The sequence below is a fragment of the Myotis brandtii genome, unplaced genomic scaffold (genome assembly GCF_000412655.1).
Source record: "Myotis brandtii unplaced genomic scaffold, ASM41265v1 scaffold260, whole genome shotgun sequence".
NCBI classification, from domain to species: Eukaryota; Metazoa; Chordata; class Mammalia; order Chiroptera; family Vespertilionidae; genus Myotis; species Myotis brandtii.
Genome location: NW_005359881.1, coordinates 746162 through 772792, shown reverse-complemented (window position 1 = coordinate 772792; position 26631 = coordinate 746162). Strand labels below are relative to the sequence as shown.

The window sequence follows — 26631 nt, the reverse complement described above, 5'->3', positions numbered from 1 at the left end:
CTTCCGCAACCAGGCCAATAGGGTGCCCCTCAGAGAGGGTGACGCACACCCTCGTTTGGTTTTGTAAAGTGGGGTCATTTCTTAGGTGTCAATCAGGCTGTCATTTTTCTGGGGTGAGGGTATTCTCCATTTTCTGAGAGGTGATGTCTGGATTTGGCTCTGGCAGAAGCCCAAAGTCCGCAGTCAAGCCCCAGAGGGAAGGACATGGGACGCTGTGAGGAGGGCACCCATGACCAGGCCTGACCGGGCTCTTACTCGCTCGTATGAAATGATCTCATTTCCTCCCTCCCCCCTTTTTCATCTCCTCCCAAGAAGCTGTCACAGAACCTGGCTGCTTCTGTTCCTCTGACTGGCGCCCGACGGCCTTGGCGCAGCCTCTGGCCCGAGTCCCTGTCTCCTCGTTGTTGTGACCGTTCAGTTCTGCCACTGTCCTTTGAAAATGGTCATAGACAATATGTAAGTAAATGAGCATGCTGCATGCCAATAAAACTTTATCTACAGAAACAGGCGAAGGGCCGCATTGGGCCTGAGGGCCGTTGTTTGCTGACCTCTGCTCCAGGGTCTGCCAGGCTGTTTCTAGCTGGGCTCCATGTAAAACTGCATTATCTTGGGTAAATTAGCTAAGCTCTCAAAGTCTCCATTTTTTTTTCTTTTTTTCTTTTACAGTTTTTAAAATCCTCACCAGAGGATATTTTTTCCATTGCTTTTCAGAGTGAAAGGGAAGGAGCGGGGCGGGCGCTTTTCAGAGCGAAAGGGAAGAAGTGGGGGAGAGAGAGAAACATGGATGTGAGATAGACACATTGATTAGTTGCCTTTTGCACCTGCCCCAACAGGAAATGGGAAGTGAACCCACAACCCAGATACATGCCCTGGACAGGGAATCGAACCCGTGACCCTTCGGTACACAGGCTGATGCTCTAACCACTGAGAAACACCACCAAGGCTAAGTCTCCGTTTCTTTATGAAATACAACAGGGTCATTTAGTATTAAATGAGAGAATACTAAGTACAATGCCTGGCGTTTGGTAAACACATAGGAGTATTTGCTTAATGTTATGATTATGAGTTTCTGTATCTGTCTTTCCAATGAGACTTGAAGCTCCTTGAGGTTAGAGACTGCTTTTCACGTCTGGAGCCCCAGTTGTCCACCTTCTCTCTTTCCTCTGTTTCTAATACTAGAGCTGCCACAGTGTTAGGTGGGCACATGGCTGTGCAGCCAGGGCATGCTCTTGGCAGCTCCGCTGCAGCGCGGGGTGGCCCTGTGACTAGGTTCTGAAGGATGGGGTGTGTGCGAGTGACGTGTGCCACCTCTGTGTCAAGTTCTCCCTTCTCCTTCCCTACAGGTGGGAGGCGGTAAGAGTGGGAGCAGCCACCTTGGACCCAGGCGGAGCTGCATGTTGAGGATGTCTGCCTGTCCGGCCAGGCCTGCCTGCCTGCCTCTGGGTAATTATGAGAGAAAAACACACTTCCATCGTAAGTCATCGAGTTTTGGGGATTCTTTGTTACGGCAGCCGAGCCTATACCCTGCTTGCTTCATAACGAGTCTTCTAAGGACTGACACACTCAGCCTTCCTGCCGGCTCTGGAATGTTTCTGACGTGGGACCATGACCTCTTTGCTCTTTCCCAGCCGTCTCTCCTTTGGGCTTTGTATCAGGCAGGCTTTCAAGGCTGATACAAACCCTCAATTCCTGCCTCTGGAATCTTTGGACCTTGTGTGTTTCATAATGCTCCCTGGATTTTCCTCCAGGAAGGAGGGTTTAGCTCACCCATCTGACCAATCTCGCAGCCATCACCTCGAGTAGGAAATCGTGCAGAAGCCAGTCTGGACCCCTAAGCACTTGGCAAGGGCTGAGATGGGTGTTCTCAGTCCCCTTCATCTCCCCCAGGAAGTGGCCTGGAGGGAAGTGGGCAGTTGAATGAACCAATGACTGAATGGTGTGTAGCAACTGATATTCCAGCCATCCCAAATTATCTTCAAGTGCCATAATGTCCCCTTTCCACATCCCAGTGGGTTTGAGATGCTAAGCGTTTCTCCTGCGATCAGTTCGTTCCACGAGGCCCATTTTATGGCCGAGGAGCTTGAGGGAGAGGGGACGCCAAGCGGTGGATCTAATTCATCGGGGGCAGGAGACTGTGCTCCCATCTCAGCGGCGAGCGGGCGGCGCAGGTGTTTGGTGACTCACGCTGCCTCCCGGTGTGGGCACCGCCAGCTAATGTGCTGGAGAGCAGGCGTGGGGGCTGAGCGCGTATAAACGCCTCTCAGAGCATGGAGCTCCAAGTACTTTCCTCTTGCAGTCTTTCCTAACACCGAGTGTCTGTCTTTAATTCTCGCACGTGCGGTGAGAGCTGAGAGCACGGATGTTTTCGGCAGGATGAGCCCGCGAGAGCGTCCCACGCTGCTGGCAGGTGGGAGCCCAGATGCTCACCTTGGGCAGGAACAGGGCCTTGAATTGATCGGGGCTCAAGGCGACAGACAGCCCGTCTGGCTTCTGCTCCCGAGCAGGGACTGGGAACAGAGGAGAAAGGGACCAGCGTGGCGAACACGCTCTCCTTTCCTGACAGAGTGAATGGGGCTCGGATCGAGGCCTCTCTTCTTCCCACTGAGCATCTTTCACCTGCCAGCCCTCGAGGTGTTCGAGGAGCAGGAAGTGGCATTGTGCCCACGTGTCCTAACCAACAGCCTTTCCTCATCTTAAAAAACATAGCAACCAAAGACAGCACTCTACCCCTTAAATACTTCTGGAGTCGACGTGGAAAGAGGTGAGGTAGCAGTTCCATATTTTATATGCACCATGGAAATCAGGCAGCGATTTCTGCCTAATGGAAGCATTATGCTCACTGGGGTGTTCACAGTTCGGGAAGGGGGCAGTCGCCCGGGGGTTTGAGGCTGATGGCTGTGCTGTCCACAGTCAGTAGAGTTGTGGGTCCTGTTTGTTTTGGTTGTTTGGCTTTTAAAGCTTGTTGCAAGGGCAAACAACCTATCGCCAAATACTAACCCGGGGCCTACTGTGCACCAAGGCCTACTGTATGCCGAACCCTGTGGGGGCTGATGAGGGCAAACAACCTATCGCCAAATACTAACCCGGGGCCTACTGTGCACCAAGGCCTACTGTGTGCCAAACCCTGTGACAGGGGCTAATGACACAGTGGAGACGGAGTGGAAAGAACCCAGTCCTCGGAGAGCCTCAGGCGTGTGGGACACACAAAGACCCACAAGTCAGCTCGAGAGGAATGATGCGCAGAGGGCTTGACAGCCAGGAGCCGCCTTGCTCTCGGTGAATATGCATTTTCTGCAGCCGGATTGAAGGTTCCTTTCGCCCTTGGCGCAGCACGAAACTCAATCCGTGCGCTTCCCCTACAGACAGCAGCCGGCCAGGGTCGTGCTAGGATTTTATAAAGCGCAGGCATCAGTCTCCGCTGGCGAGAGAAACATTCGGGAAATTGTGTTTCAGAGTCGCCTCCCCCTCTGCTCACCCGCCCCCACCCACCATCCCATCCGGTTCGGCGAAACAGGGCGGGCGTTTTTATGTTTTGGAAATGATCTTTGAGCAGATGGGGTCGAGGCAGGAGGGCGGCAGCTATTGTGGGCCTTGGTGATCTCGCCACCTTCCTTTCTTTGGCAACAAAACAACTCCAGCAGGGACTGCTTTCCCAATGAAAGGAGAAAAGAAAGACAGCCTGCAAGTGTTTTCAGATCTGTTCCTTGTGTTCCTTTGAAATCTTTCAAAGTTGAGGCCTTCGCTGTGACAAGGAAGCTCATTTCGTACCTGACTCCTGGGGGCATCTGGGAGGGAAGGAAGCTGTTTAAGGGGAGGGCAGGATCACCTAGGCCCCCAGTGGGGCGAGGCTCAGGGCCCTGCTTCTGTGGAGCCATCAGGCGATTCTTCACACTCTCTTTATTGAACTACAAGTATCTTTCCAAATGAGCTCACTCCTAATCTAATTAGCAGTAAACAGGCCTCCTGGGCGCCACACTGCTTAACCGATGGATGGCATGAGCCAGAGAGAAGGGGCTGCTCTAGGGAAGATCCCCGGCTGTGGCTTCTTTGCGGGGGTGCAGTTGGGATGGGTGATGCGTTTGCAGGGGTGTCTTCTGCTTTACAGGGAGACAGAGGCAAGCGCGTGTCGCGTGGTCTCACGAAGGAGTTGCCTATTTGTTCTTTGTGTGTCCCACACGCCTGAGGCTCTCCGAGGACTGGGTTCTTTCCACTCCGTCTCCACTGTGTCATCAGCCCCTGTCACAGGGCTCGGCGCACAGTAGGCCTTGGTGCACAGTAGGCCCCGGGCTAGTATTTGGCGATAGGTTGTTTGCCCTTGCAACAAGCTTTAAAAGCCAAACAACCAAAACATGAGGTGTGCTCTGAGCTTAACGTACCTCATGGCTGTCTGCGAGGCATGCCCCCCTCCCTAGGCTGACCTCCTGTGCACATGAAGAGGTTCCATAGGTAACACATTTTAAAAAATTGGAAGCTTTTAAAAAAGGGAGAATGAGCCATAGTAGCCAAAATAAAGAAGCCATAAATCAGCTTCACATTTAGTCTCAGGGGAATGGTTTAGTAGTTTATGGCTTGTACACTGAAGGAGATTCCATGGAACAGGGAAGAAGATAATAACCTAAAGACTAAGTTGTGCCCAGCTGGCGTGGCTCAGTGGTTGAGCATCGACCCATGAACCAGGAGGTCATGGTTCGATTCCAGTTGCGGGCTTGGTTCCCAGTAGGGGGCATGTAGGAGGCAGCTGATCAAGGATTCTCATCATTGATCTTTCTATCTCTCCCTCTCCCTTCTCTGAAATCAATAAAATATATTAAAGAAAAAGACTAGACAATGTGGAAAATGATTATGATTAGTACTAACTGTAAAAAGGGAGGGTCACCAGTTGCACACTTGCTGTTCATGTGACTGCCTTGTGGGTGGAATCACAATGGGGGTGCAATGCTAGGAAAGAATGGAAAAATACTGAGAAAAGTTTGAGATGATGGGGGAATTTTTTTCTTTTTTTACTTCTCAAAATAAGTTCTAGTGTTGACTTTATGTATTCATTTTTTTCTAAGAAAAATATTAAAAGAATATTTCAAAACCAATCTTATACCCCAAGATGTTAAAACAATTCTCTCTGGGTGGTAATATTAAGTGGAATTTTAACGATTTGTTAATAATTTCTGTATCTGCTTATTTTTCTCTATTGAATATTTAGCATTTACAAGGAGATAAAAGCAATGCAGCAAATATGCGCTCTCTCTCTTCTCTCACTTGGGGCAGACATACTTCCTTCCCTGTGGATCTGGGCCATGGCCCTGTGACTTGCTTTGGCTGATGGGTTGATGGCCCTGCGCGAGTTGTGTGTGAATTTACTTGTGTCTGGTTTGAATCCAACCCATGGCTCTACAGCATTTTCATAGCCATTAGCTCACTGAAGCAAATGGCCTTGCTTGAGATTGTTCCTATCCTCATCTCCAGCGTTTCTGGTTAGGTGGCTTGTTTAAGGTGACACCGACAGGAAACGATTCTGCCACCTGCTCCCTGGGTGTCTATAAAGCCAGGCCGTGCTGTAATAACATCTACATGACAGACCTTCTGCAGAGATTCAATAAAGCAGTGCCTTGGTTTCCTTAGCAGTTTTTTTTAGCTATTTGCTGAAAACAAAACCAAGTAATCACCTAATAAGTTCCTTGAAAACAGAGTAGAAGAAAAGTTACCCAGAATTCTCCCGTCCAGAGGTACCAGGGTTACCCACTGATCCACAGCCTTCCAATGCTTTTCTTCGTACATACACACACATATTATATATTCACAAGACATCATATATACCACTTTGTAACATGCTTTTGCCCCTAACAAATGATCATAAACACAGTTACTTGCCAATAAATGTGTCTATAACAGTGGTACTAATGATTGCATATTTCATTTTATGGATGAAATATAATTTTACATATCCAATCCCCTATTTTTATTTTTTTAATCCTCACCCAAGGATATTTTTTCCATTGATTTTTTTTTTTTAGAGAGAGTGAAAGGGAGGGAGAGAGAGAGAGAAACACTGAGGATAGAACCTAAAACTGAAGTATGTGCCCTTGACCAGGAATTGAACCCATGACCCTTTCATCCACCGGCTAATGCTCTAACCACTGAGACAAATTGACCAGGCATCTAATCCCCTATTTTTAATTTCTTTTCTCATTTTTACTATTATAAATATCTCTTGGATGACTATTCGTGGACATAGATTCTTGAGCAAGTGACTAGTCAGGTTTAAAGGTAAATTTCCAGATGTGGAATTACTGGTTAAACCCACAAACATTTTACTGTCACTTTGTACATATTGTCCAATTGCCTTACAGCAAGCATGTCAAACCCAAAGGCGAACACGGGCCAAATAAACGAGGCATGCGGCCCGCAGGCTGTGAGTTTGACATGCTTGCCTTACAGAGATGTTCCAACACGCTCATGGTACCATAAGCTTGCTAATACTGGGCCTTCATCACTTAACCTTTGTCTACTTGATAGATGATAAGGGATGCTACAAGTGATACTACACTGTCACTTTAATTTGTTTTCCAATAAGATGTGCTGGCTCTTGTTTTGAGTCTATTGTGACAACGCCCTCACATCGCCTCTCGCATCGTTGGAAATGAACTGAACTGGAGCGGGTGCGCCTTTTATGGCAGATTTTGCTGAGCAGGAAAACGTGCACCTGTTTGGAGTTGGCATCACATTTAGAGAGAGCAGGGAAACAGGCACGAGGCCAGCACAGCCGGGAGATGGCTGCCGACATTACTCACCAAGGACATCTGCGAAGCCGTGATCCATTCCGGAGGGATGTGGAAATGAGCCCCGGCCGAGTCTCCCAGCAGAACGATTCCCCTGGGCTCTGACCCTAGGCGGCACAAGGTATTTGTGTTATTTATGCTCTCGTGGTTGCAAGCCTCCGGACGGTGTAGTCAGGGCATCAGATGCCCTGGCGTGTACCCCACGCACAGAGCACCGTAGCAGTGATGCAGGGCCGCTGTTTGTGTGCCGCAGGGTGAGGGACATAGCCTTCAGGAGCTCAGTGAGATTCCAGGCATCGAAACCGCGAGCTGAGCGGTCTGGAGGAAGGCGTGTTTCCCCGCTCAGCATGAAACAAACTGCCGTGAGACACCCTGAGTGAGGGCGGATGAATAAATGGATCAAAACTTTATCTGGACTCAGCAATATGCCCTCAATTTTGGTTCTGGAAATTGCTTTGTGGAAAACGCACCAATTTCTGACATAATTCACTTTAAGAATTACTGATCTCATGGAGTAATTTTGATTTATCGAAGATGTGATGGACCCTGAAAGCTCTTAATCCATATACGCAAAAGCACAGGGTGGGTGATTCTATCGGATTGATGGAGCGACAGCCATACGAAGGTCTCTGGGCAGCCTGAGGGTGTGGAGGTAAAGAATCACTGAATCTGGTCCTGGGCCCATCTACACAAATCATCCACCCATGGGCGATGCACATACACTCCCAAACCCCTTCAGATCCTGGGAGAAGTGATTGATGCCTCCCAGTCAGAGAGGAGAGCCGCCTTCCCCCACTCCCACCCTCGCCCCTAAATCAGCTTCACTCCAGTGGCTTCCTGTCTTGGGACTGCGACAGCTAGTACTTGGCCACACAAATGGTGACGGGGAAGGCCCAGGACACCTGGGAGGGGTTGGGACCTTTGGAATGAAAGAGGCTTCCCATAGTGACCTAAAGCCCTACGCCAGGATTTCACTAGATCTGAGCCTATTTATTCATGAGTGTATTTTTTCATTCATACTTTTATTCACCCCACAGCATTTTTAAACTGTGTAACGAGGCATCGGGTCTTTGCCTGTTCTGCCCCCTTCCTGCCCCTCTGAGAACGGAACTATAATTAATTATATTTAAGTTGACTGAGGGAAGGACTGTATTATGTCTGCCCATGAAAACTCAGAGCCAAGTATAGCTCTTGGCACTTAAAAGAATAGACATTCAAGGAATATCTGTTGAATGAATGAATGAATGAATGAAATGCTTCTAAATGTTGGGGAAAGCCATTGCCTAGGCATAAAACAGCGATGCTACCACAGGGTCTCGTTGGGCATCACCGGGAGTGTGTTCAGTAAGTTGTGGGTGGTGATAGGTTCCTCCTAACGGTACTGGTAGCCCAGATGTCCGAGGCATTTAGGATTTAGAATACAGAGCTCAGCTACTTTGGGGAACGCCAATGGCTGCAGCCTGGAGGGTTCCCTTGAGTCACCAGGTGTGAGCCTTCACCCCAGTTGGCAGGGACTCCATCAGTACAAGCCCAGGTCCCTGAGCTTGTGTGTTGAGGACACGGAGAAGATGAGAAAGGGCCACCTGCACTGAGTTTCTCATCTGGGGAAGTGCTGGGTTCAGTTACCCTGTTCTCTACGCTGCGGCTTTTCCTAACGTTATCGTTCAGGTTTCCAATCCTCAGGGAAAGGAGCCGATTACACAAATTCAGTTTTGCTTTCTCTAGATTCTGCCTCCTTTTACTAGAATCCTTCTCATGTCCCTTTTGGATTCGTCATGAAAATAAATGTAAACTGGCCAAGTGTAAGGCCTAGCGCCAGGCACTTCCTCACTGGGGTGGTCTGTTCCCTTCCATTTGCCTCCGACGGGAAAAAGAACATTCTGTTGGGATGAACATTCTGTTGGGATGTACAAACAGACTTTTACATTCATACCTTCACAGAACTTCTTCTCATAGGGGATTCCGTCTTTTGGATCAACACCCTTTAAAAGAGAAACGACAAGATTAAGTAGTTTGTCTTTAAATTTATGAGACACATACACCAAATCCTCCCCAAATGGCTTTAAAAGTAGAAAAGACAATAAAGAATTTAAATTTTAAAAAAAGTTGAAAAGGAAAATCAGTAGATAAAACCCTTTAGGTCTCTGGAGTCCTTAATCGGACACGGTCACGCACCGGGAGTGTGTTCAGTAAGTTGTGGGTGGTGATAGTTCCTCCTAAGTACTGGTAGCCCAGATGTCTGAGGCATTTAGGATTTAGAATACAGAGCTCAGCTACTTTGGGGAATGCCAATGGCTGCAGCCTGGAGGGTTCCCTTGAGTCACCAGGTGTGAGCCTTCACCCCAGTTGACAGGGACGCTGTCAGTACAAGCCCAGGTCCCTGAGCTTGTGTGTTGAGGACACGGAGAAGATGAGAAAGGGCCACCTGCACTGAGTTTCTCATCTGGGGAAGTGCTGGGTTCAGTTACCCTGTTCTCTACGCTGCGGCTTTTCCTAACGTTATCGTTCAGGTTTCCAATCCTCAGGGAAAGGAGCCGATTACACAAATTCAGTTTTGCTTTCTCTAGATTCTGCCTCCTTTTACTAGAATCCTTCTCATGTCCCTTTTGGATTCGTCATGAAAATAAATGTAAACTGGCCAAGTGTAAGGCCTAGCGCCAGGCACTTCCTCACTGGGGTGGTCTGTTCCCTTCCATTTGCCTCCGACGGGAAAAAGAACATTCTGTTGGGATGAACATTCTGTTCGGATGAACAAACAGACTTTTACATTCATACCTTCACAGAACTTCTTCTCATAGGGGATTCCGTCTTTTGGATCAACACCCTTTAAAAGAGAAACGACAAGATTAAGTAGTTTGTCTTTAAATTTATGAGACACATACACCAAATCCTCCCCAAATGGCTTTAAAAGTAGAAAAGACAATAAAGAATTTAAATTTTAAAAAAAAGTTGAAAAGGCAAATCAGTAGATAAAACCCTTTAAGTCTCTCGAGTCCTTAATCGGACACGGTCACATTCCATGTGAGGGAGCTGGGCTTTAAGGAACTGGGGGTGGGTGGGGGGTGGTGAGGAGAGGTCCAGACCCTGGACTACCTTGTCCCAGAGGCTGCCAGCAGGGCGCTGGAGCACCGAGGCCCCACCAGCGACCAGGACAGGGCAGAGCACAGTGTCTTACTGGCCTTCCTCACGGGTGGCACACCCCAGAGGCAGGGAAGGGGCCGTGGAACAAGGACGGCCTCACACACTGATCACCCCTCTGTCCCCCCACTTGACAATGTAGCTTGAGTTTATCAGAACAAGAGCGGCCTTGGGGGTCTTGACACCTTAAGATCTAGGGGGGATGTCTCTTCCTCCTTGTGACAAGGCAGGTGCCTGGCAGGTAGTTGACCCCGCCTCCTGACTAGCCTTAGGAAACAGAAGGAAATGGCTGCCATGACAAGGGGACAGCCTGGTTTGCCCTAGGAGATGTTCAGGTTGCTGCAAAACTTTGCTAACACCGCTCTCCAGCTAATTTCACACTGTTCAGGGGAGAACTCAGAGGTCAGGTGTGGGTGACCTTCAACAAGGCTTATAGGGGCTGCAATGATGACCGGCCAGCTAGATTCAGTGGTTGAGCATCGACCTATGAACCAGGAGGTCACGGTTCAATTCCTGGTCAAGGGCATATGCCCAGGTTGTGGGCTCGATCCCCAGTAGGGGGCATGCAGGAGGCAGCCGATCAATGATTCTCATCATTGATGTTTCTCTCTCTCTCTCCCTCTCCCTTCCTCTCTGAAATCAATAAAAAAATATATTTTTTTAAAAAGGGGCTGTGATGAGAGAGCCCCACCTCCCATGACCCCCTCGTGTGTGACCGGAGCCCTACACCTCTCTTCACGCAGCAGAACGCCTGGCTCCGGCCCGTCCTCTTCCTCAGGCGTGACAAATGCAAGGAAGGAAGGGGGGTGGGGAAGCAGGTGGAGTTCACCTCTAGTTGCTCACCCAGACCTCTGAAATCAATAAAAAAATATATTTTTTAAAAAAGGGGCTGTGCTGAGAGAGCCCCACCTCCCGTTACAGTGTGGACCCCCTCGTGTGTGACTGGAGCCCTACGCCCCTCTTCACGCAGCAGAATGCCTGGCTCCGGCCCATCCTCTTCCTCAGGCATGACGAACGCAAGGAAGGAAGGGGGGTCGGGAGGCAGGTGGAGTTCGCCTCTAGTTGCTCACCCAGATGCCGTTGCAGTTGGAATCCCGATGTTCATCCCAGCGGTCTGGCCTGCGAGGAGAACGTGAGCATTGGTCTGGGGCATTCACTTGTCACTCAGTGGCTGAGCGTCATGAATGGATGCACACGTGAGTGCCACCCACAGTGTCAGGGACAGACAGCAGGCCGCTCACGGGAGACAGCCTCTGCTCGGCCGTTATCTTGGTTTGGGATGTTTGCTGGGAGCGGTGGACCGAGTCCAGGCTTTTTGTGGTCAACCCAGTTCCTGGACTGCGTGGCTGTGGAACAGGGCTGATGGGCATCCTAAACAAGCCTGCAGGCCACTGGATTTAGACAGGAGAGGCCGTTCAAGTGATGCCTCTCCAATCCCTGACACCTGGCTAACTTGATGCTTTGGCACCGCAGTCACAGCTAAGGCGACACATCCATTTCTGGAAGTGAGAGATGTGATGGGCTGAACACCAGCCCAGGACTAACATGGGACATGCTGGTCACGCCCTGGACCCTCCCCTCAGTCCTGGCGGGAGAGGGGCTGTCTGGGCCCAGCCCTGCGTGTAGGACGCGTGCAGGAGGCTGGGTGACGTCCACAGGCACGGCTCATGCGGCTGTTTCTCCTACTGGGCCGTGAGCTCCGACGGGAAAAAGAACATTTCTATCTTGTTTACCACCCAGTGGGCACAGAGTGCTTGGCCATTAGCAGGTGCTTCCTGAGTCTTTCTTGCACAGATGATGCTCTCATTTCCCTGAACTTCATTTCCATCAGGAGATGGGGGGCCCTTCCCTCTGTGGGTATGAACCCCCGGGCCTGGGGAAATGAACGACGCTTCCTGCCTCCCTTTCGGAAGGTAATTTTCAGAATCAGAGACCAGCGGAGACAGTTACCTTCTGCCGGGGTAGGCCATCTCGTCGCTGTCATTGCAGTCTCTCCCTCGCCAGTGGTAGCCGCGCAGCGTCTGCAATCCGAGGGCAACGTGGGAAGGGTCAGTTCTGTGTTGATGTGAAACGAGGAGGGGCAGTCGGAAGAGCCGGGAGAGGGGTCGGGGAGGGGGGGGGGAATGCCATCTGCAGTTTTTAACTCCAATAGGCTAGGAACACTATCGATCACGAAGATTGTGTGAGGTGCAATGTAACCTGGTCCCAGGGCCAATAACAGGTGGGGTGGTGGATGTGAATGTGTGGGTGGATGCGTGTGTATACATGCTATTGGGTGTGTGCCTATGTGAGGTTGTATGGGGGTGCATGTGTGTGAACGCATATGCATGTGGCATATGCAGTTATATGTACACATGTGTGTGCATGCACACGTATGTATGTGTGTGTTTCTGTGTGTGTCTATGTGCACTTTTGCCAACTGCAGAACTATCCAACTCCCTGAACTTTTTCTATTAATCAGCAGTCTTATCAGGCTCCAATCAATTGGCCTATTTGGTCAAATGATCAATCATTTCTCTGGATAATTAAAAAATCTCTAGCTAATCTAGTTGATTGCATGGATTTGTTATGTGTTGGACTCGCCTGACTTGAAGAGCCATGATAATGTAGAACACTGATTTGATTTCCCCATTCCCAGGTGGGAGAGCTGAGTCTCACTAAAGTGGGGACTTTATGGCAAGTTACCTGCTTGTTTCTTTCTCATAGAGCACCCTGCCACCCTCACTGCTCTAAGTCAAACATGCACACTCGCACAGTCTCATGCACACACTCGCACACACTTAGAAAAGTAAGTTGAAGTAGGCTTAAGAATTTCCAAAATAATTCCCAACAACCTTCAAGATCATTTCCATCCCCGCGGAGACTTCCAGCTGGGAATGGCTCCAGGAAACAAAACCCAGGCCTACGACCCCCTTCGATGATTCGTGCATTTTTCAGATGCCAGAAAGTCCGTAAAAACTGTGAAATGGTGTGTTATCAAATTAACAATACGCTCAAGGGGAAGCCCATCTTGTCTTATTAAAGACGTTTGTAGGAAGTGATGTGGAAGCCAGGGAACCTCCCTCTGGTTACCCTGCACCATACTTACTGGGGAAACGCTGTAATTGTCTGAATCGACATCTCTGAATGGCACCGAATTCGTGATAGTTCTGGAAGAAAGAAAACACAACACCGGTGAACTAAGAGAGAAGAAACTGTTTGTGAAAGCAGAGAGACATTTTCAGACGTGGCTGAGCTGGGTTTATGTGACAGAAGCCCATTCTAATAATACTAGAGGCCCGTTGCATGAACAGATTCATGCAATAGGCCTTCCCTTCCCCTGGCTGCCGGCACCGGTTTTCCTCCGGCACCTGGGACCCAGGCCTTCGCTCCGGCCGGAGCCTTCAGTCTCTGCTGCTCCAGCCGGAGCCTTCAGTCTTCGCTCCTCCACTTCGTGCCTACATATGCAAATTAACCGCCATCTTTGTTGGGTTAATTTGCATACTCTCCAGATTGGCTGGTGAGCGTAGCAGAGGGATGGTCAATTTACATGTTTGTCTATTATTAGGTAAGGTAATAGTAAGAGCACCAGGCCAACTCAGCCAGTCTCTCCACACCAGAAGAGCTGTTTCCTCTCTGATGCTTCACTTGCCCCCCGTGGGAAGTGCAGTCACTGAACTGAAGCCTCAGAGGGTGTGGGCATGGATGCTGAGTCCCCTGGAAAGGAGATTGTGTTTTCGGTCCAGTCGGTGCCATCGGCACTTACAGGTTGAATTTGTGCCATTTTACACGGCATTCGGTGATGGAAGTCTTTTCTTAAAACTTTCCTCTTGAACAACTTATGCTGAGAACCTTGAGGCGTAAGATACGACAGTCTGTATGCATCTACGTGAGGTGATGCATGTGTGGGTTTCTGCATAGACGCACAGGGAAGAGGGCCTATGAAGATAGGGGCAGAGACTGAAGGGATCCAGGACACCGAGGATCACCGGCCAGCTCCAGAAGCTGAGAGGCAAGCAAGGATCCGACCTGGAGTCTCAGGGGCAGCTCAGAGCGAGCAGAGTCTCAGAGGGACCCTGCAAACACCCTGCTTTCAGACCTGCAGCCTCCAGTACGGGGTGAGTACATTTCTGTTGTTCTAAGCCACCCAGTGTGTGGATGTTATAGCGACTCTATAATACAGTCCTGCAGCCTGCCTCTCACCTCTGCGCTCTCACCTGAAGGCCCTCGCAATGAGAACTAGGCCAGCCTAAAATGGGCTCGAGTACAGGACTGGCAGGAGCCAGGATGAGAGCAGCAGGGGCTGGTGGGACGGTGTGGCCCCATGTGCGCCTCACAGGTAAAGGGCAGTGTTTGGGGTCCTGGAAGCATCACCTGATCATGTAGCATCTACCATCCGGCACCTGCATAGAAGGTGAGCTTTGGGGAGGACAGAGGCCCCCAGAGCCTGGGAAACACACTGCTCTCCTGCCCGGTCTCAGGCCAAGGAGCCTGCATTTAATCATCCCCAATCAACTCTGAGGAGCAGCCATAACTTAGCATATACCTGACGTTAAGGTTTAGGGAAACTGAGGCCCAGACACATTAAGTGCTTATTTCCAAAGCCAGCTCAGGAGACGGCATTGCCCAAGAGCCAAGAACGTGGGTGTCCCCAAAGATCACGCGGGGTCCAATACCCCCTGGGGGTAGGGTCCTTGGCGGCTGGGAGACACGACTTCACCAGCAGCCTGCGCCCCAGCCTTTGAGCCTGCGTTGCTCAAAGCTCAGGCTCTGTCTTCTAGGTTCTGGACGAGTGATGAGAAAGAAACACGTTCCCTTTCAGGAAGATGCTTTGACATCTGAGGCCCTTTCAGCCCACGGGAAAGAGGGACAGATGCCCCCCGTGCAGTGGCGGAGGGCAGCGCAGCGTACACACCGCTTAATCTTCTGACAGATCTTCGCCAGAAACGGGAGGACGCAGATATCAGCACCACCTCTCGGGTGTTTCTGGAGAGAAAAATAATAAGGAAAAACACTGTTTAATTCAAGGAATGGTTCCCCAACTCCTAGAGGCCCTTCTCCATTGGCTCCATGGTCGGGATTCCTGAATTCTCTCTTCTCCAGAGCTCAGGGCATTTGACTGAACTAAACTTACCACTTGTTCCTGTCCCCACGCTCCACATTCATTCCACGTTGGAGCCTGTGTTCAGGCTCCTTCCTCAACCTCAAGGCTGCTCCTTTCTGTCCAGCCCAAGAGAGTTCCCACCTCCACCTGTCCACCTTTGTTTGTCCATCTCCACCTGTCCACACTCACCTGTCCACCTCCACCTGTCCTCCTCCACCTGTCCACCTCCACCTGTCCACCTTTGTTTGTCCATCTCCACCTATCCACCTCCACCTGTCCATCTCCACCTGTCCACCCTCACCTGTCCACCTCTACCTGTCCCCCTCCACCTGTCAACCTCCACCTGTCCACCTCCACCTGTCCACCCTCACCTGTCATCCTCCACCTGTCCACCTCCACCTGTCCACCTTCATTTGTCCACCTCTACCTGTCCTCCCTCACCTGTCCAGCCTCACCTGTCCACCCTCACCTGTCTACTTCCACCTGTCCACCCCCACCTGTCCACCTCCACCTTCCCCCATCCTTCCCCCAGGGTCTGGCCCACCTGGGGCCGATCTACTCAGAAAAACAGAACTCGTGTTCCTCCATGTACTCCAGTGCTTTGAAAAAGGATTCAAAAATGCAGAACATTTTCAAATAAAATGCTTCCATCCTCTTAGGAGGCAAAATCAAGACTAGTGGGAGAGACATGCCCGAGCTTGGGAGGAAGGAGGAAGGCAGTGCCCACGGAGTCTCCAGGTGAGGCGAGCAAAGGGCATGCGGGCTCCACCAGGCTCCACGCTCTGTGATGCAGGGAAGCCCAGGCCTTTTCGGTTTTAGAAAGAGCGTGGCTTCCACGCTGCCATCCGCAGGCGAGAGGAGGAAACGGTGGGAAAAGCTGGGAATCGCCATCTATCACTGAAGGGAGAGGTACAGAGGGTCCTGCCAGCCCCAGGGCCCTGCAGGTGGCTGGGGGCCGTCTCAACAGAGCTGGTGAGGTGGTGAGGCTGGCCAAGGAGAACCGGCAGCCTCTCAGGCGATACACGAGGTCTCTAGGAAGGTCATGTTTCCCCAACGTTCCAGGGTTAGAACCACAGCTCTGACCAGCGCCTCCAGTTCCCTGTAAAACGTGCAGACAGAAGTCTGTCCTTGTCCTCACGGAGCTCACTGCCCAGTGGAGCGCTGGGGGCCATCCCAGCTCTTAGCACGCTGCCAGGTCTGCCGTGGTCCAGGCAGTAACACGGCTCTCAGGACCCCGGGAGGCAGGTGCGGAGGCACAGACATACGTTCTGGGCTTCGCGACTCCAAGTGCAACCTGCAGACTTGCTACACATGCAATTCGTGAGCCCCACCCTGCCTACTGAGTCAGAGAGCCTGGGGCGGGCGCAGTCATCTGGGTTTTCCTGGGCTCCAGTCACACGATGCCCACTAAGGTTTGAGAACCACTGCGCCAGGTCCTCACTGCTGACAGAGTGATTGCAAACGAGGAACACAGGCCGCCAGGAGCCTTCACAAACGCAGGGTCTCAGGCCCCACTGCAGACCGGCTGCATCACAAGCGGCCTTTTAAAAAGGTCCCGGGGTGTCCGAGCAGCATGGCTGTGGGTGCAGGGAGCGCCCCATGCCCCACGCAGTGCGGTGGGAGCCTGAGGTATCGGAGGGCCGCCACACATCTCAGCCTGGCGGAGCCTGGGGAAGCACGAGACCATGAGACCGTGGAGGGAAGGAGCCTTTACTACAAGCCTAGGCTGCTTCTACACGTTATCCCGGGGAAGGCAGGGACTCCAGGAAGGCGGTAAGCGGGGGTCACATCTGTATTTCAGGAAGATATCCCTGGAGGTGAGAGGGTGGCCCGGAGGAGGTGGGATGGGCACAGAGCACTGTGGGCAGGTGGAGACCCTGAAGCCCCTCCCAGGGTCTCTAACCTCAGCATTACTGCCACTGGGGCTATAAACCTCTTAGCTGTGGGCTGTCTTGTGCACCATAGGATGTATCTGGCATCTAGCCACTGAATGCTGGCAGCCCAAAAAAGTCCCCAGACACATTGCCAAATGTCCCCTCTGGAGGACAACACTGGGCTGGCGGGGAACCACTGATGTACGGCAGGAGGGGGTTGGGGAAAAGCGGGGGGACTGGAAGGCTGGGTCCAGCACCTGGGCCCAAGTGGGACCAAGATTGGAGACACACTGTAAAGCAGACGAGCACCAGCATGAGATGACGCCACCTCCCTGCGGGCAGTGTGGCGATCTAGACACATTCTGAGACTCAAGTTCAAAGTCAGGGTGCACTGGAACATCTAAGCTATTGCTTTAGTCTGAAGGCCTGGGTCTAACTAACCCAATGGCCATGTAGATTTTAACACTGATATCTAAGCTATTGCTTTAGTCTGAAGGCCTGGGTCTAACCTAATGGCCATGTAGATTTTAACACTGATGATAATCAATACACCAACAAATTTATATGGACATTGCCACCCAAAAGCTAGGATAGAATAAAATTATAATTGCACAGCTGTCCACTGTCGGAGTTGAGCCTGCAGGCCGCAGCTGTCTGTCTCTGACAGGCCTGGTGCAGAAGCTGGGGCTGGGATGTGGGCGACAGATGACGGAGCTCGTCCAGAGGCCCCAGAACTCCAGGGCGGACAGAAGTTCTGACTGTGCCGTCTTTTCATCACACAGTGTGGGAACGACTCGCCTCTTCTCATTTACTTGCAAAAGGAACTGAGACGTACACAGAGCAACACTGCGGAAGGCCCCGAGGGTGTGTCTGCCAGCCCCTCTTTCGATCTGAACTTTGCTGGACAGAGGCCAAATGTGTTCTCAGCTCAGCTATGAGTTTACTGCCAGCCCCTCTTTCGATCTGAACTTTGCTGGACAGATGTGTTCTCAGCTCAGCTATGAGTTTAGAATGTTCCTCTGGCAGCATGCAATCCCACCTACAATGACAGTCTTAGATCGGGGCTGTCCCTGGGCACACTTTCATTTCGCAATTCATTTCACCAGCTTCTGCTTGCATCTGAGTTTCCCCCACACCAGGATGTTCTATGAAAACAGAAAAAACAGGAGTTGGATGGAGGGAACCCCTGGTGAATGGGACAAATAGAAGGTCAAAGGGCAAGAGGAGCCTCTCTGTCCCCAGCCAGCCTGCAGTGGACTTTCCGCTCGGTGAAAGGCCGTTCCACTCTTGTGTATGGTTTTACTTGGATTCACACAGTCTGGGGTGGAGTTTGAACAGCAGCCATTTTTAAAGGCTTCCCAGAAGATTTCATTGAGTGGGTGGGTGTAGGATCAGGGGCATCATGTACAGCCCACCTCCCCCGCCCCAGGCTGTGCACCGCACGATCCTAACATCTCCAGAGCCTGTGATGTGAATCTTCCTGAAATTTAGTACCAGGAGGGTTGGTTGAGAGCCATTGACATTGTACAAAGGGCAGGAAGTGGGAAGTAAGTAAATCTATTTAAATGATGGGTTTCTCACTCACCAGTTGTGTGGAGTGAGCCAAGCACTTCACCTGTCTGACCTTGTGGGGTTGGTCACGAAGGTAGGCTGTCTACTCCACAGGAGTTTTTGTGAAAGTTAGATTCAGTGATTCCACGACTCGGGTACTCCAAACCTCACACACCCGGTGTCTGCCCCATCCCTGTGCAGTGTCCCCAGGAGCCTCTCTGGGCCTCCTGGCGGTGCGGACCTTCTCTGGAACCTTCCATTCCCTTCAACGACGCAGCACCTCCCCAGCCTGGGTTCTGGCGTCTGACGGGCTCGCTGAAATGGCAGGCAGCATCCTGGCTGGGTCTATGACTTTGTCGGCGCCACCCTGAAATTCACTGCCGCCGATACCCTCTGAGCATTTTTTCCAAAACGCTTATTTGCATTTTCTGATTATTTTTTTCCCTGAGAGCTTTAATCTGGAGAGTAAATACGTTGGAGGAGGTTTTGGAGAAGTCTATTATTGTTGGATTGTTCAGTAGGTTTCTGTTTTCTGGCTTCATGCAAGGAATTATTGGAATCCGGCCCTAGGAAGTACGCTCGCAATTCTGATGACGGAAATAGAAAACTGTGAAATCCTAATTAGCCCTTGAGTTAATGCCAAGGCAGCTTGTGCGAGTGCGGAAACCATGCCCTGAGAATACGTTTTCAGATGCGCGCTGAGAAGGATAAAGGGAGAATTGTCTCATCTTCACTTCTGTTTAGAATGCAGAGTGCTGGTCAAGGGCTTCAAGCCGTGTTTCAATTTCTTGTTCAGTGACTTAAGCAGATGAGCTAAAGTAGCTCCAATTGGACTTCTGTGATTCACTGAATTAAATAATGATCAGCAATGCGGACATGGTGACTGACTAATAGATCCTGTAGAAATGCCTGCGTATTGCCATGAGACATGTATCAACCTTGGACATCAAAACCCAGATGCCCCCCACGAGTACTGTTGCCAGAGAAGATAGTGCACTGGACATACTTGCACTACAAAACTCTTCATCATTTATCTGAAATTCAAATGGAACCGGGCATCCTCTATTTGTGTCTGCCAGATCCGGCGAGCTGAGAGCTCTGGGAACCTCCCCTTCACTTTCAAGTTGCCAAGTCAATACTGCCTCCTGGTAGTGCACTGGGGCGAGCGGTGACCTGGCCAGCAGGGCAGGACCTGCGATCATCTCCCCGATGCCGCTTCCTCCTGCCAGGGCTCTAGCATCAAGGGAGACACATTTTTCTTTTCTTTTGGTTAATCTTCACCCAAGGATATTTTTCCGTTGATTTTTAGAGAGAGTGGAAGGGAGAGGGAAGGACAGAGAGAAACATCGATGTGAGAGAAACACATCAATTGGTTGCCTCCTGCACACACCCCAACCAGGGCCGGGAACCTGTAACCGAGGCATGTACTCTTGACCGGAATTGAATCCGGGACCCTTCAGTCCACAGGCAGATGCTCTATCCACTGAGCCAAACTGGCTAGGGCCCGAGACACATTTTTAAAGGTCTACTCTCTTACTTCCTTTTCAGCTAGGGCTGATTTGTAACCAGAGCATAAATCAAACACTTGACTAAGGACAACTAGTTTGAACTAAACATTCTATCTGTTGAATCAAAGTATTATTACAAACAGGGCAAATTAGGGAGCAGGATCATGTGATGATTTTACTGGCATTGACAGAGGGCTCGGTAAGTCCCAGGCCTGCTACCACGTGCTCTGCACACATCCACTCCGCTAGTCCTCACATCCATGCTGTGAGACAGGAACATGTTACTGCCCCATCTTACTGACAGGAACATGTTACTGCCCCATCTTACTGCCAGGAACATGTTACTGCCCCATCTTACTGACAGGAACACTGAGGCTCAGTCCCAAGTCTCATATGTAGAAAGGGGAGGAGTGGGAGGATACACAGCCTCCAAAATGGTCTACTGCAGAGCAGCAGGTCTCAAGGGCGCTCAGAGGACACTTGGGGACATCAGGAGACATTTTTGGTCATCAGGACTGGGGAGGGGTGGATAACGATGCTGCCAACTAGTGGGTGGAAGACAGGGATGCAGCCAACATCCTACAGTGCACAGGACAGCGCCCAGGACCAAGGGCTAATCTGCCCCAAATGTGAGTGTTGCTGAGGTTGGGAGCAGGCGCCTATTCCCACTTCAATCCCAAGTCAACCAGGGTGCCTTGTGGGCTGGTACCCAGAGCAGCCGCTGGCCTGCGGGGTGAGAGCAGGGCCAGGGGGAGGTCAGCGTGCCGGGAGGGGCTGGCATTCTCCCCACGGACCACTTACCAGAGTTGGGGACTTCTTGACGATCTGTCTTGCCTTCTCCAGGGTGACTTTCCACGCCTCCTAGAAAAACAAAGTTAGACCACATTACCCCTTGTGTCTTATCTCTTCTTTCTACATCTTTTCTAAAGTTAGGACCTTTTCAAGTCTGCGAATTGGAAACAGAGATATGAGTCCATAAATTTGTGATAAAGCGATTCACACCCTCCTAGAAAAACAAAGTTAGACCACATTACCCCTTGCGTCTTATCTCTTCTTTCTATGTCTTTTCTAAAGTTAGGACGTTTTCAAGTCTGCGAATTGGAAAGAGAGATGAGTCCATAAATTTGTGATAAAGTGATTCACATGGAGGCGAGTTCATGGTGGTAACGATCTTGAGGAGGGGACGACCTCTGTGTGGGCGCCACGCGGAGTCCTTTGCAAACATGTCCTTGTTTAATCTTCCCACCAGCTCCGAGGGAGGTGACCTTTCCGCAGACGAGGAAATGGAGACGCAGGGAAGCTAAGGAACTGGCTGAAGGTCACAGAGCCTGTGTCTGGCGGAGACTCAGTCTGAACCCTTGCCTTCCTGCCCGAGGGGCTTTCAATCTCCCCAAGGACCCAGGTGCCCTTGTGTCTGAAAGCCCCAGCGCGTGGCGGCCCCCGCCAACCCCAGTGCCTGTCCCATAGCCAACAACGAACACTAATAAACGATAACTCATTTATTTCAGCCCTTTGTATTCAGCATGTCTCTATCGAAATAAACCTATGTTTCTATGAAAATGGAAGCTTTTTTTTTTTTTGGCTCACATAAACTGTTGAAACCTTGTTTATTTAGCCTGTGTTAGCCTTTGAGTTTGACATGCTTGCTCTACACCCCCTTCACCTCCCTGAGCCTTTCAACCGTTTCTGGGGATGTGAGCACATCTCGAGTTTACACAGCAAGTATCAAGTGAGCTGATGAATCCAGTGACGGTTGCTATGGGATTCCGTGTCTATGATTTGGGGAGAGTTGGAAGAAAAGTAACCTGTAGGGTAGGAGGGGGTGTGGAGAGTACTTGCCCCCAGTATTTGCTTCCCAGAGCCTTTGTGCCCCCGTGTGTCCTGGCCCTGCCCTGTTCCTCCTTGGTTTGCCCCTGGTACGGCCCTAATGGAGCCTGGGTGGTGGGTTCGAGCCCCAGCTCCTCTGCTCACTGGCTGTGTGTCCTTGAGCAAGTTCTGCTCGGAGCCCTTCAGAATCCACAGAATTCCTGAGCGGGAGAGAAAGCCCCATTTTTATCACGTGTAACTGGGGGATTACAGCGACCTGCCTCCAAGGGTGCTGCGAGGTTACAGGGCATCGCTCATTCAGCACCCAGCCCGGGCCTGCCCTCATAATCCCCTGCTCAATAACGGATATGCTTTTAAAATGTCTTTTCAATGACAGTTGACATTCAATATTATTTTGTATTGGTTTCAGGGGTACAGCAAAGTGGTCAGACAAGAAAAGACTTTACACAGTGATCCCCCTGGCATTTCCAGTGCCCACCTGGCACCACCCGCAGTTATCACGATGTTACTGATTATACTCCCGGGACTGCTTTGTAACTGCCACTCGGTACTTCTCACAGGCTGGAAAGCCTCTGTGCTCCCGGCCCGGCTCTCCCTCAGCCGCTCGGGCAGGGTCATGATCAGACATTGGATCCAGGCGCAGATTTCTGTGACGGGCCCTTCTCGGCGGCCCTTGGGAGCCTAACGCTCATCCTCCTCCATATGAACCGTGAAGGCGGTGCCCCTGACTCTCTGCTCAGAACACCCCTTTGCATCCAAGGCCCAGCTCAGGGCCCACGGGGCCTCACATGGTCCTCGCTACATGGCAGGTGCTCAATACAAAAGGAAATAAACAGTGAGAGAGACATTGATGACATTCTATCGAGCACGGGAAACAGGCCACCAGCATTTACAGACACAGAGAAAACCCTGCAAAGAAATAGGCCCCGATAATTGTGGGGGATAGCTCTTTGCTGTTGGTTCCTTTCTGCGTTTTCTACATTTTCAATAAGGAGCAAAAATTCAGCAATAGTGCTTTCTACAGAACCCACAGAACCCGCAAATGCCACAGGATTCGGGGAGGGCTGTGGAGGAGGAGGTGAGCACACACCTGCCCTCCCAGAGTCTCCGGCGGGCGGGCAGACAGACGAAACGGGAACACGTGCAGGAAACAGAAGTGAGATGAAGCTGAGGGGCCTTGGCAGCCCCTTCCTAGGCGCGGGCACTGGGATCCCCTTGAGAGGATGGGGTGTCTGTAACTCAGCTCAGTCCTCCGAGGGTTCAATGTGCAGTGAGGGATGAGAGACAAGCGACATAAAGCAGTGGTTCTCAACCTTCCTATTGCCACGACCCTTTAATACAGTTCCTCATGTTGTGGTGACCCCCAACCATAAAATTATTTTCGTTGCTACTTCATAACTGTAATCTTGCTACTGTTATGAATCGTAATGTAAATATCTGATATGCTATATGTGTTTTCAGATGGTCTTAGGTGACCCCAGTGAAAGGGTCGTTCAACCCCCAAAGGGGTCGCGACCCACAGGTTGAGAACCGCTGGACATAAAGTGACAAGGGCTGCACCACATGCCTTTGGCCCCCTTCGTGCTGGGTTTGGCCACTGCCTCCGTGGTCCTGGCTGAAATGCCAAGGGCAGGCTGGTCTGGACCTGGCCGACCAGGGCTCCACCCTCTCCCGAGGTGCAAGTGCGCTGATACCAACACGCAAAGGGGAGTCTAGATAAAGGGGTGGTCTTTTCTCCCCAGAAGAAAAAGGAGGAAAGGACTCCACAGCACTTGGGAAAGCTAATTAGTTTGCCTGTCTTAATGGCAGGCAAAGGGGGCAAATGGTACTCGAGTGAAAATGAAGATAATTATCTTGCCTTGGTAACCTTTCACCGTTGCCAATCTCATGTCTAAGCACTCGTTTAAGTGTGAGGGTCATGCTTTCACCTTCTTTACAGTTAAATCTTTAGAATGGAGGGTGCAACTGTCATCAGAGGCTGAAGAGAAAGTTTGGGAAGAGACTGGGAGCGGGACAGAAAACCCTGAGGGCTGGAAGCCGTAATGATGCTTACGACTCAGCCAGGCCATAAGCAGACTCCCCAACCGTGAGATCTGTGATGGTCAAATCTCTTCAGCTTCTCATTCCTCTCTCCCTTTGATGATAGTGCGCCCTTCTTCCAGCCTCAGACCCCTTTGGAGTCTATTTAACGCTCATGAATGGATGGCCCAGGATGTTATCACAGAGGCTCATGGAGATACAAGCGCTCAGCCTGGGGGCTTGTAGTCCAGAGAGCCATGGAGACATACATCAGATTTCTCTGCTTGAGAACTTGGAAAATCCCAAGGACGACATGGCATGGGGCCCTGGCAGTCTAAGAGGGGACCGGCCAGCCCTCTGCTTGACCATCAGAGTGCACAGCAGCATCTGCCGTGGTGGCTGGCAAAGTCCTTTAGTCTAGAATAGGGGTGGGCAAACTTTTTGACTCGAGGGCCACAATGGGTTCTTAAACTGGACCGGAGGGCCGGAACAAAAGCATGGATGGAGTGTTTGTGTGAACTAATATAAATTCAAAGTAAACATCATTACATAAAAGGGTACGGTCTTTTTTTTTTTTTTTAGTTTTATTCATTTCAAACAGGCCGGATCCGGCCTGCGGGCCGTAGTTTGCCCACGGCTGGTCTAGAATGACTTCAGTGTTTCTCCAATACAGAGCCAGCCTGAGGTCTCCAGGCAAGGGCAAGGGCTTGATGACAATGGCTCTTGCCCTGCAGAGGGCATGGTGCTCGGTCCTGGGCTCTGAGAAGCATGGGTGATAGCAGAACAGGCCCCAGCACACATTGCCACCTGTTCCATGGGCAAAGGGGGTGCCCTGCTAGGGTTTGGCCTCAGCCAAGCATGAGCCCAATGGGAGTCCAAGCAAAGGGAAGCGAGTTGTGTCCACAGGTTTATACATATCCGACTACCTGAGCCACCCGGCCAGAGCTGCCATTTGTCTTTTGACTTTGGGTATGGCAGGTGTTTACTAGTCAGATGCCTTTCATTCTTTATGATTGAGTCAACCTTTCATTCATTTAGGGTTTATCTAGCTTAAGTTTCATGTTCAAATAACTAGTATTTTGTTCCATCATTTATCAAATAAGCCAGGGTTTGACCGCTGCTTTGAAACTCTATCTATCTATATAAAACCCTAATATGCAAATTGACTGAACAGCAGAATGACTGGCGGATCGACTGGTCGCTATGACATGCGCTGACCACCAGGGGCAGATGTTCAATGCAGGAGCTGCCCTTAGCCTGCAGGCCCCGACTGGCAGTGGTGGTGGGGGTGGGGTGGCAAGCAGGCAGCGCCAGGCCAGCCAAAGTGGGTGCGAGCGGAGGCCCCAATCACCCCACTGGTCACCCCATAGATTGGCCTTGATCGCCAGCCAGGTCTAGGGACCCTACCTGTGCACGAATTCTTGCACCAAGCCTCTAGTTTTTAAATAAAAAACACAAATCTCAAATGCATTAGAGTTCACTTTTAGGTACTCTATTCTGTTCCATTTTAAGCTGACTTTGCTGCATCTAAAAGGCTACATTGCCTTGTCATTTATCTCATTGCTCACAATGTCCTGAGGTGGTTAAAGAGAAACTTTAAAAACCCAACAACTCCACAACCAGCAATTTGCTTGAACTTTGCTTTTTCATCTGTAAAATTGGGATAATGGGGTAATCTTACAGTTGTATGGGAGGATTTTAGATGACAGGTAGTTAGTTTGGCTTTGGGTATGTCATAGTGTGGGGACCCTATTCAGAGTACACTGGATGCTCAAGGCCACTCTGAGCATGGGAATCTTAATCAGAATGTTCAAGGCTAAGATGCTATACGCAGATGCAGGGACGAAGCAATCTATGCACTGTGCAAGCGTGCCCTTCTATAACCCAAAAGACTGAGGTCAGTATTTGGCATAAAGCCTCTTTTGTCTGAGTTTGTATAAAGTTGTTACTGAATAGCCAATATGGGGCTGCACTAATAGGGTAGATGCATCACTGACCAGCGTGAGGCTGCTTGGTGAGGCTGTGGCTCTGAGGATGGCTTCTATATAACTAGCTCCTACATAAGGCAGGCTGCTAGATAATGGCTGTGGGTACAGAGGCTCCTGCTACTATGTAGGAAAGATGCATTGTTACCTAGCTGGTGTGTGGCTACCTGCTGTATGGGACTTTGCTTTGAAGAACTGTTTTGTATAGTGGCTCCTTATTAGTAACTAGAGGCCCAGTGCATGAAATTCGTGCACTGGTAGGATCCCTAGCAGCTGCTGGCTGCTGGCCAGGGCCTCTCTTCATTCTGCACCGCCCCCTGATGGTCAGCACATGTCATAGCGAGCGATCAAACTCCTGGTTGGTCGAACTCCTGAGGGGACACTTGGCATATTAGGCTTTTATATATATAGATGGCTACTTGGCCACTGGCTCCTATAATAAAGATTCTCTTATACACCCACAACTTCTCATGGCTTCTCTATCACTGGTGTTCAAGAAGGTCCAACCCCTGGCAGAGGGTCTCAGACCTGACAGTTGGCATAGTGAAGAAGTATGAAGGAACTGAGTTCCTAACACGTAGCCACCCAAATTGCAGTTGTCACTGTCTTCTATTTCCCGGCCTCTAGTGTGTACCTATGTGTCTAATAATAGAGGAATATGCAAATTGTCCAGGACACCATCACAGTAACAGTAATGACCAGCAGGCTGCCTTGAGCAACAAGGCCAGCAGGGGGGTTAGTGAAGGACGATCAAACGACTGAACAGCAGGCTGCATGGGGCAACCAGGCTGGCAGGGGGGTTAGTGAGGGATGATCAGACAACTGAATAGCAGACTGCGTGGGGCGACCAGGCCGGCAGGGGGGGGAAGTTGA

The 26631-nt window shown here is 50.7% G+C and overlaps 1 protein-coding gene across 1 annotated transcript in view; it reads right to left on the bottom strand.

The window, feature by feature from the left end:
- AOAH (acyloxyacyl hydrolase (neutrophil)) overlaps positions 1-26631 on the bottom strand; it is a 109748-nt gene that overhangs the window by 52526 nt on the left and 30591 nt on the right. Inside the window, exons 5-11 of the mRNA XM_014541081.1 lie at positions 20729-20788; positions 14806-14876; positions 13000-13060; positions 11862-11932; positions 10982-11030; positions 9549-9597; positions 6786-6880 (exon numbers count right to left, since the gene is read on the bottom strand). Of these exons, the coding sequence (XP_014396567.1) occupies positions 6786-6880; positions 9549-9597; positions 10982-11030; positions 11862-11932; positions 13000-13060; positions 14806-14876; positions 20729-20788 (456 nt within the window). The remainder of the gene's footprint in view (positions 1-6785; positions 6881-9548; positions 9598-10981; positions 11031-11861; positions 11933-12999; positions 13061-14805; positions 14877-20728; positions 20789-26631) is intronic.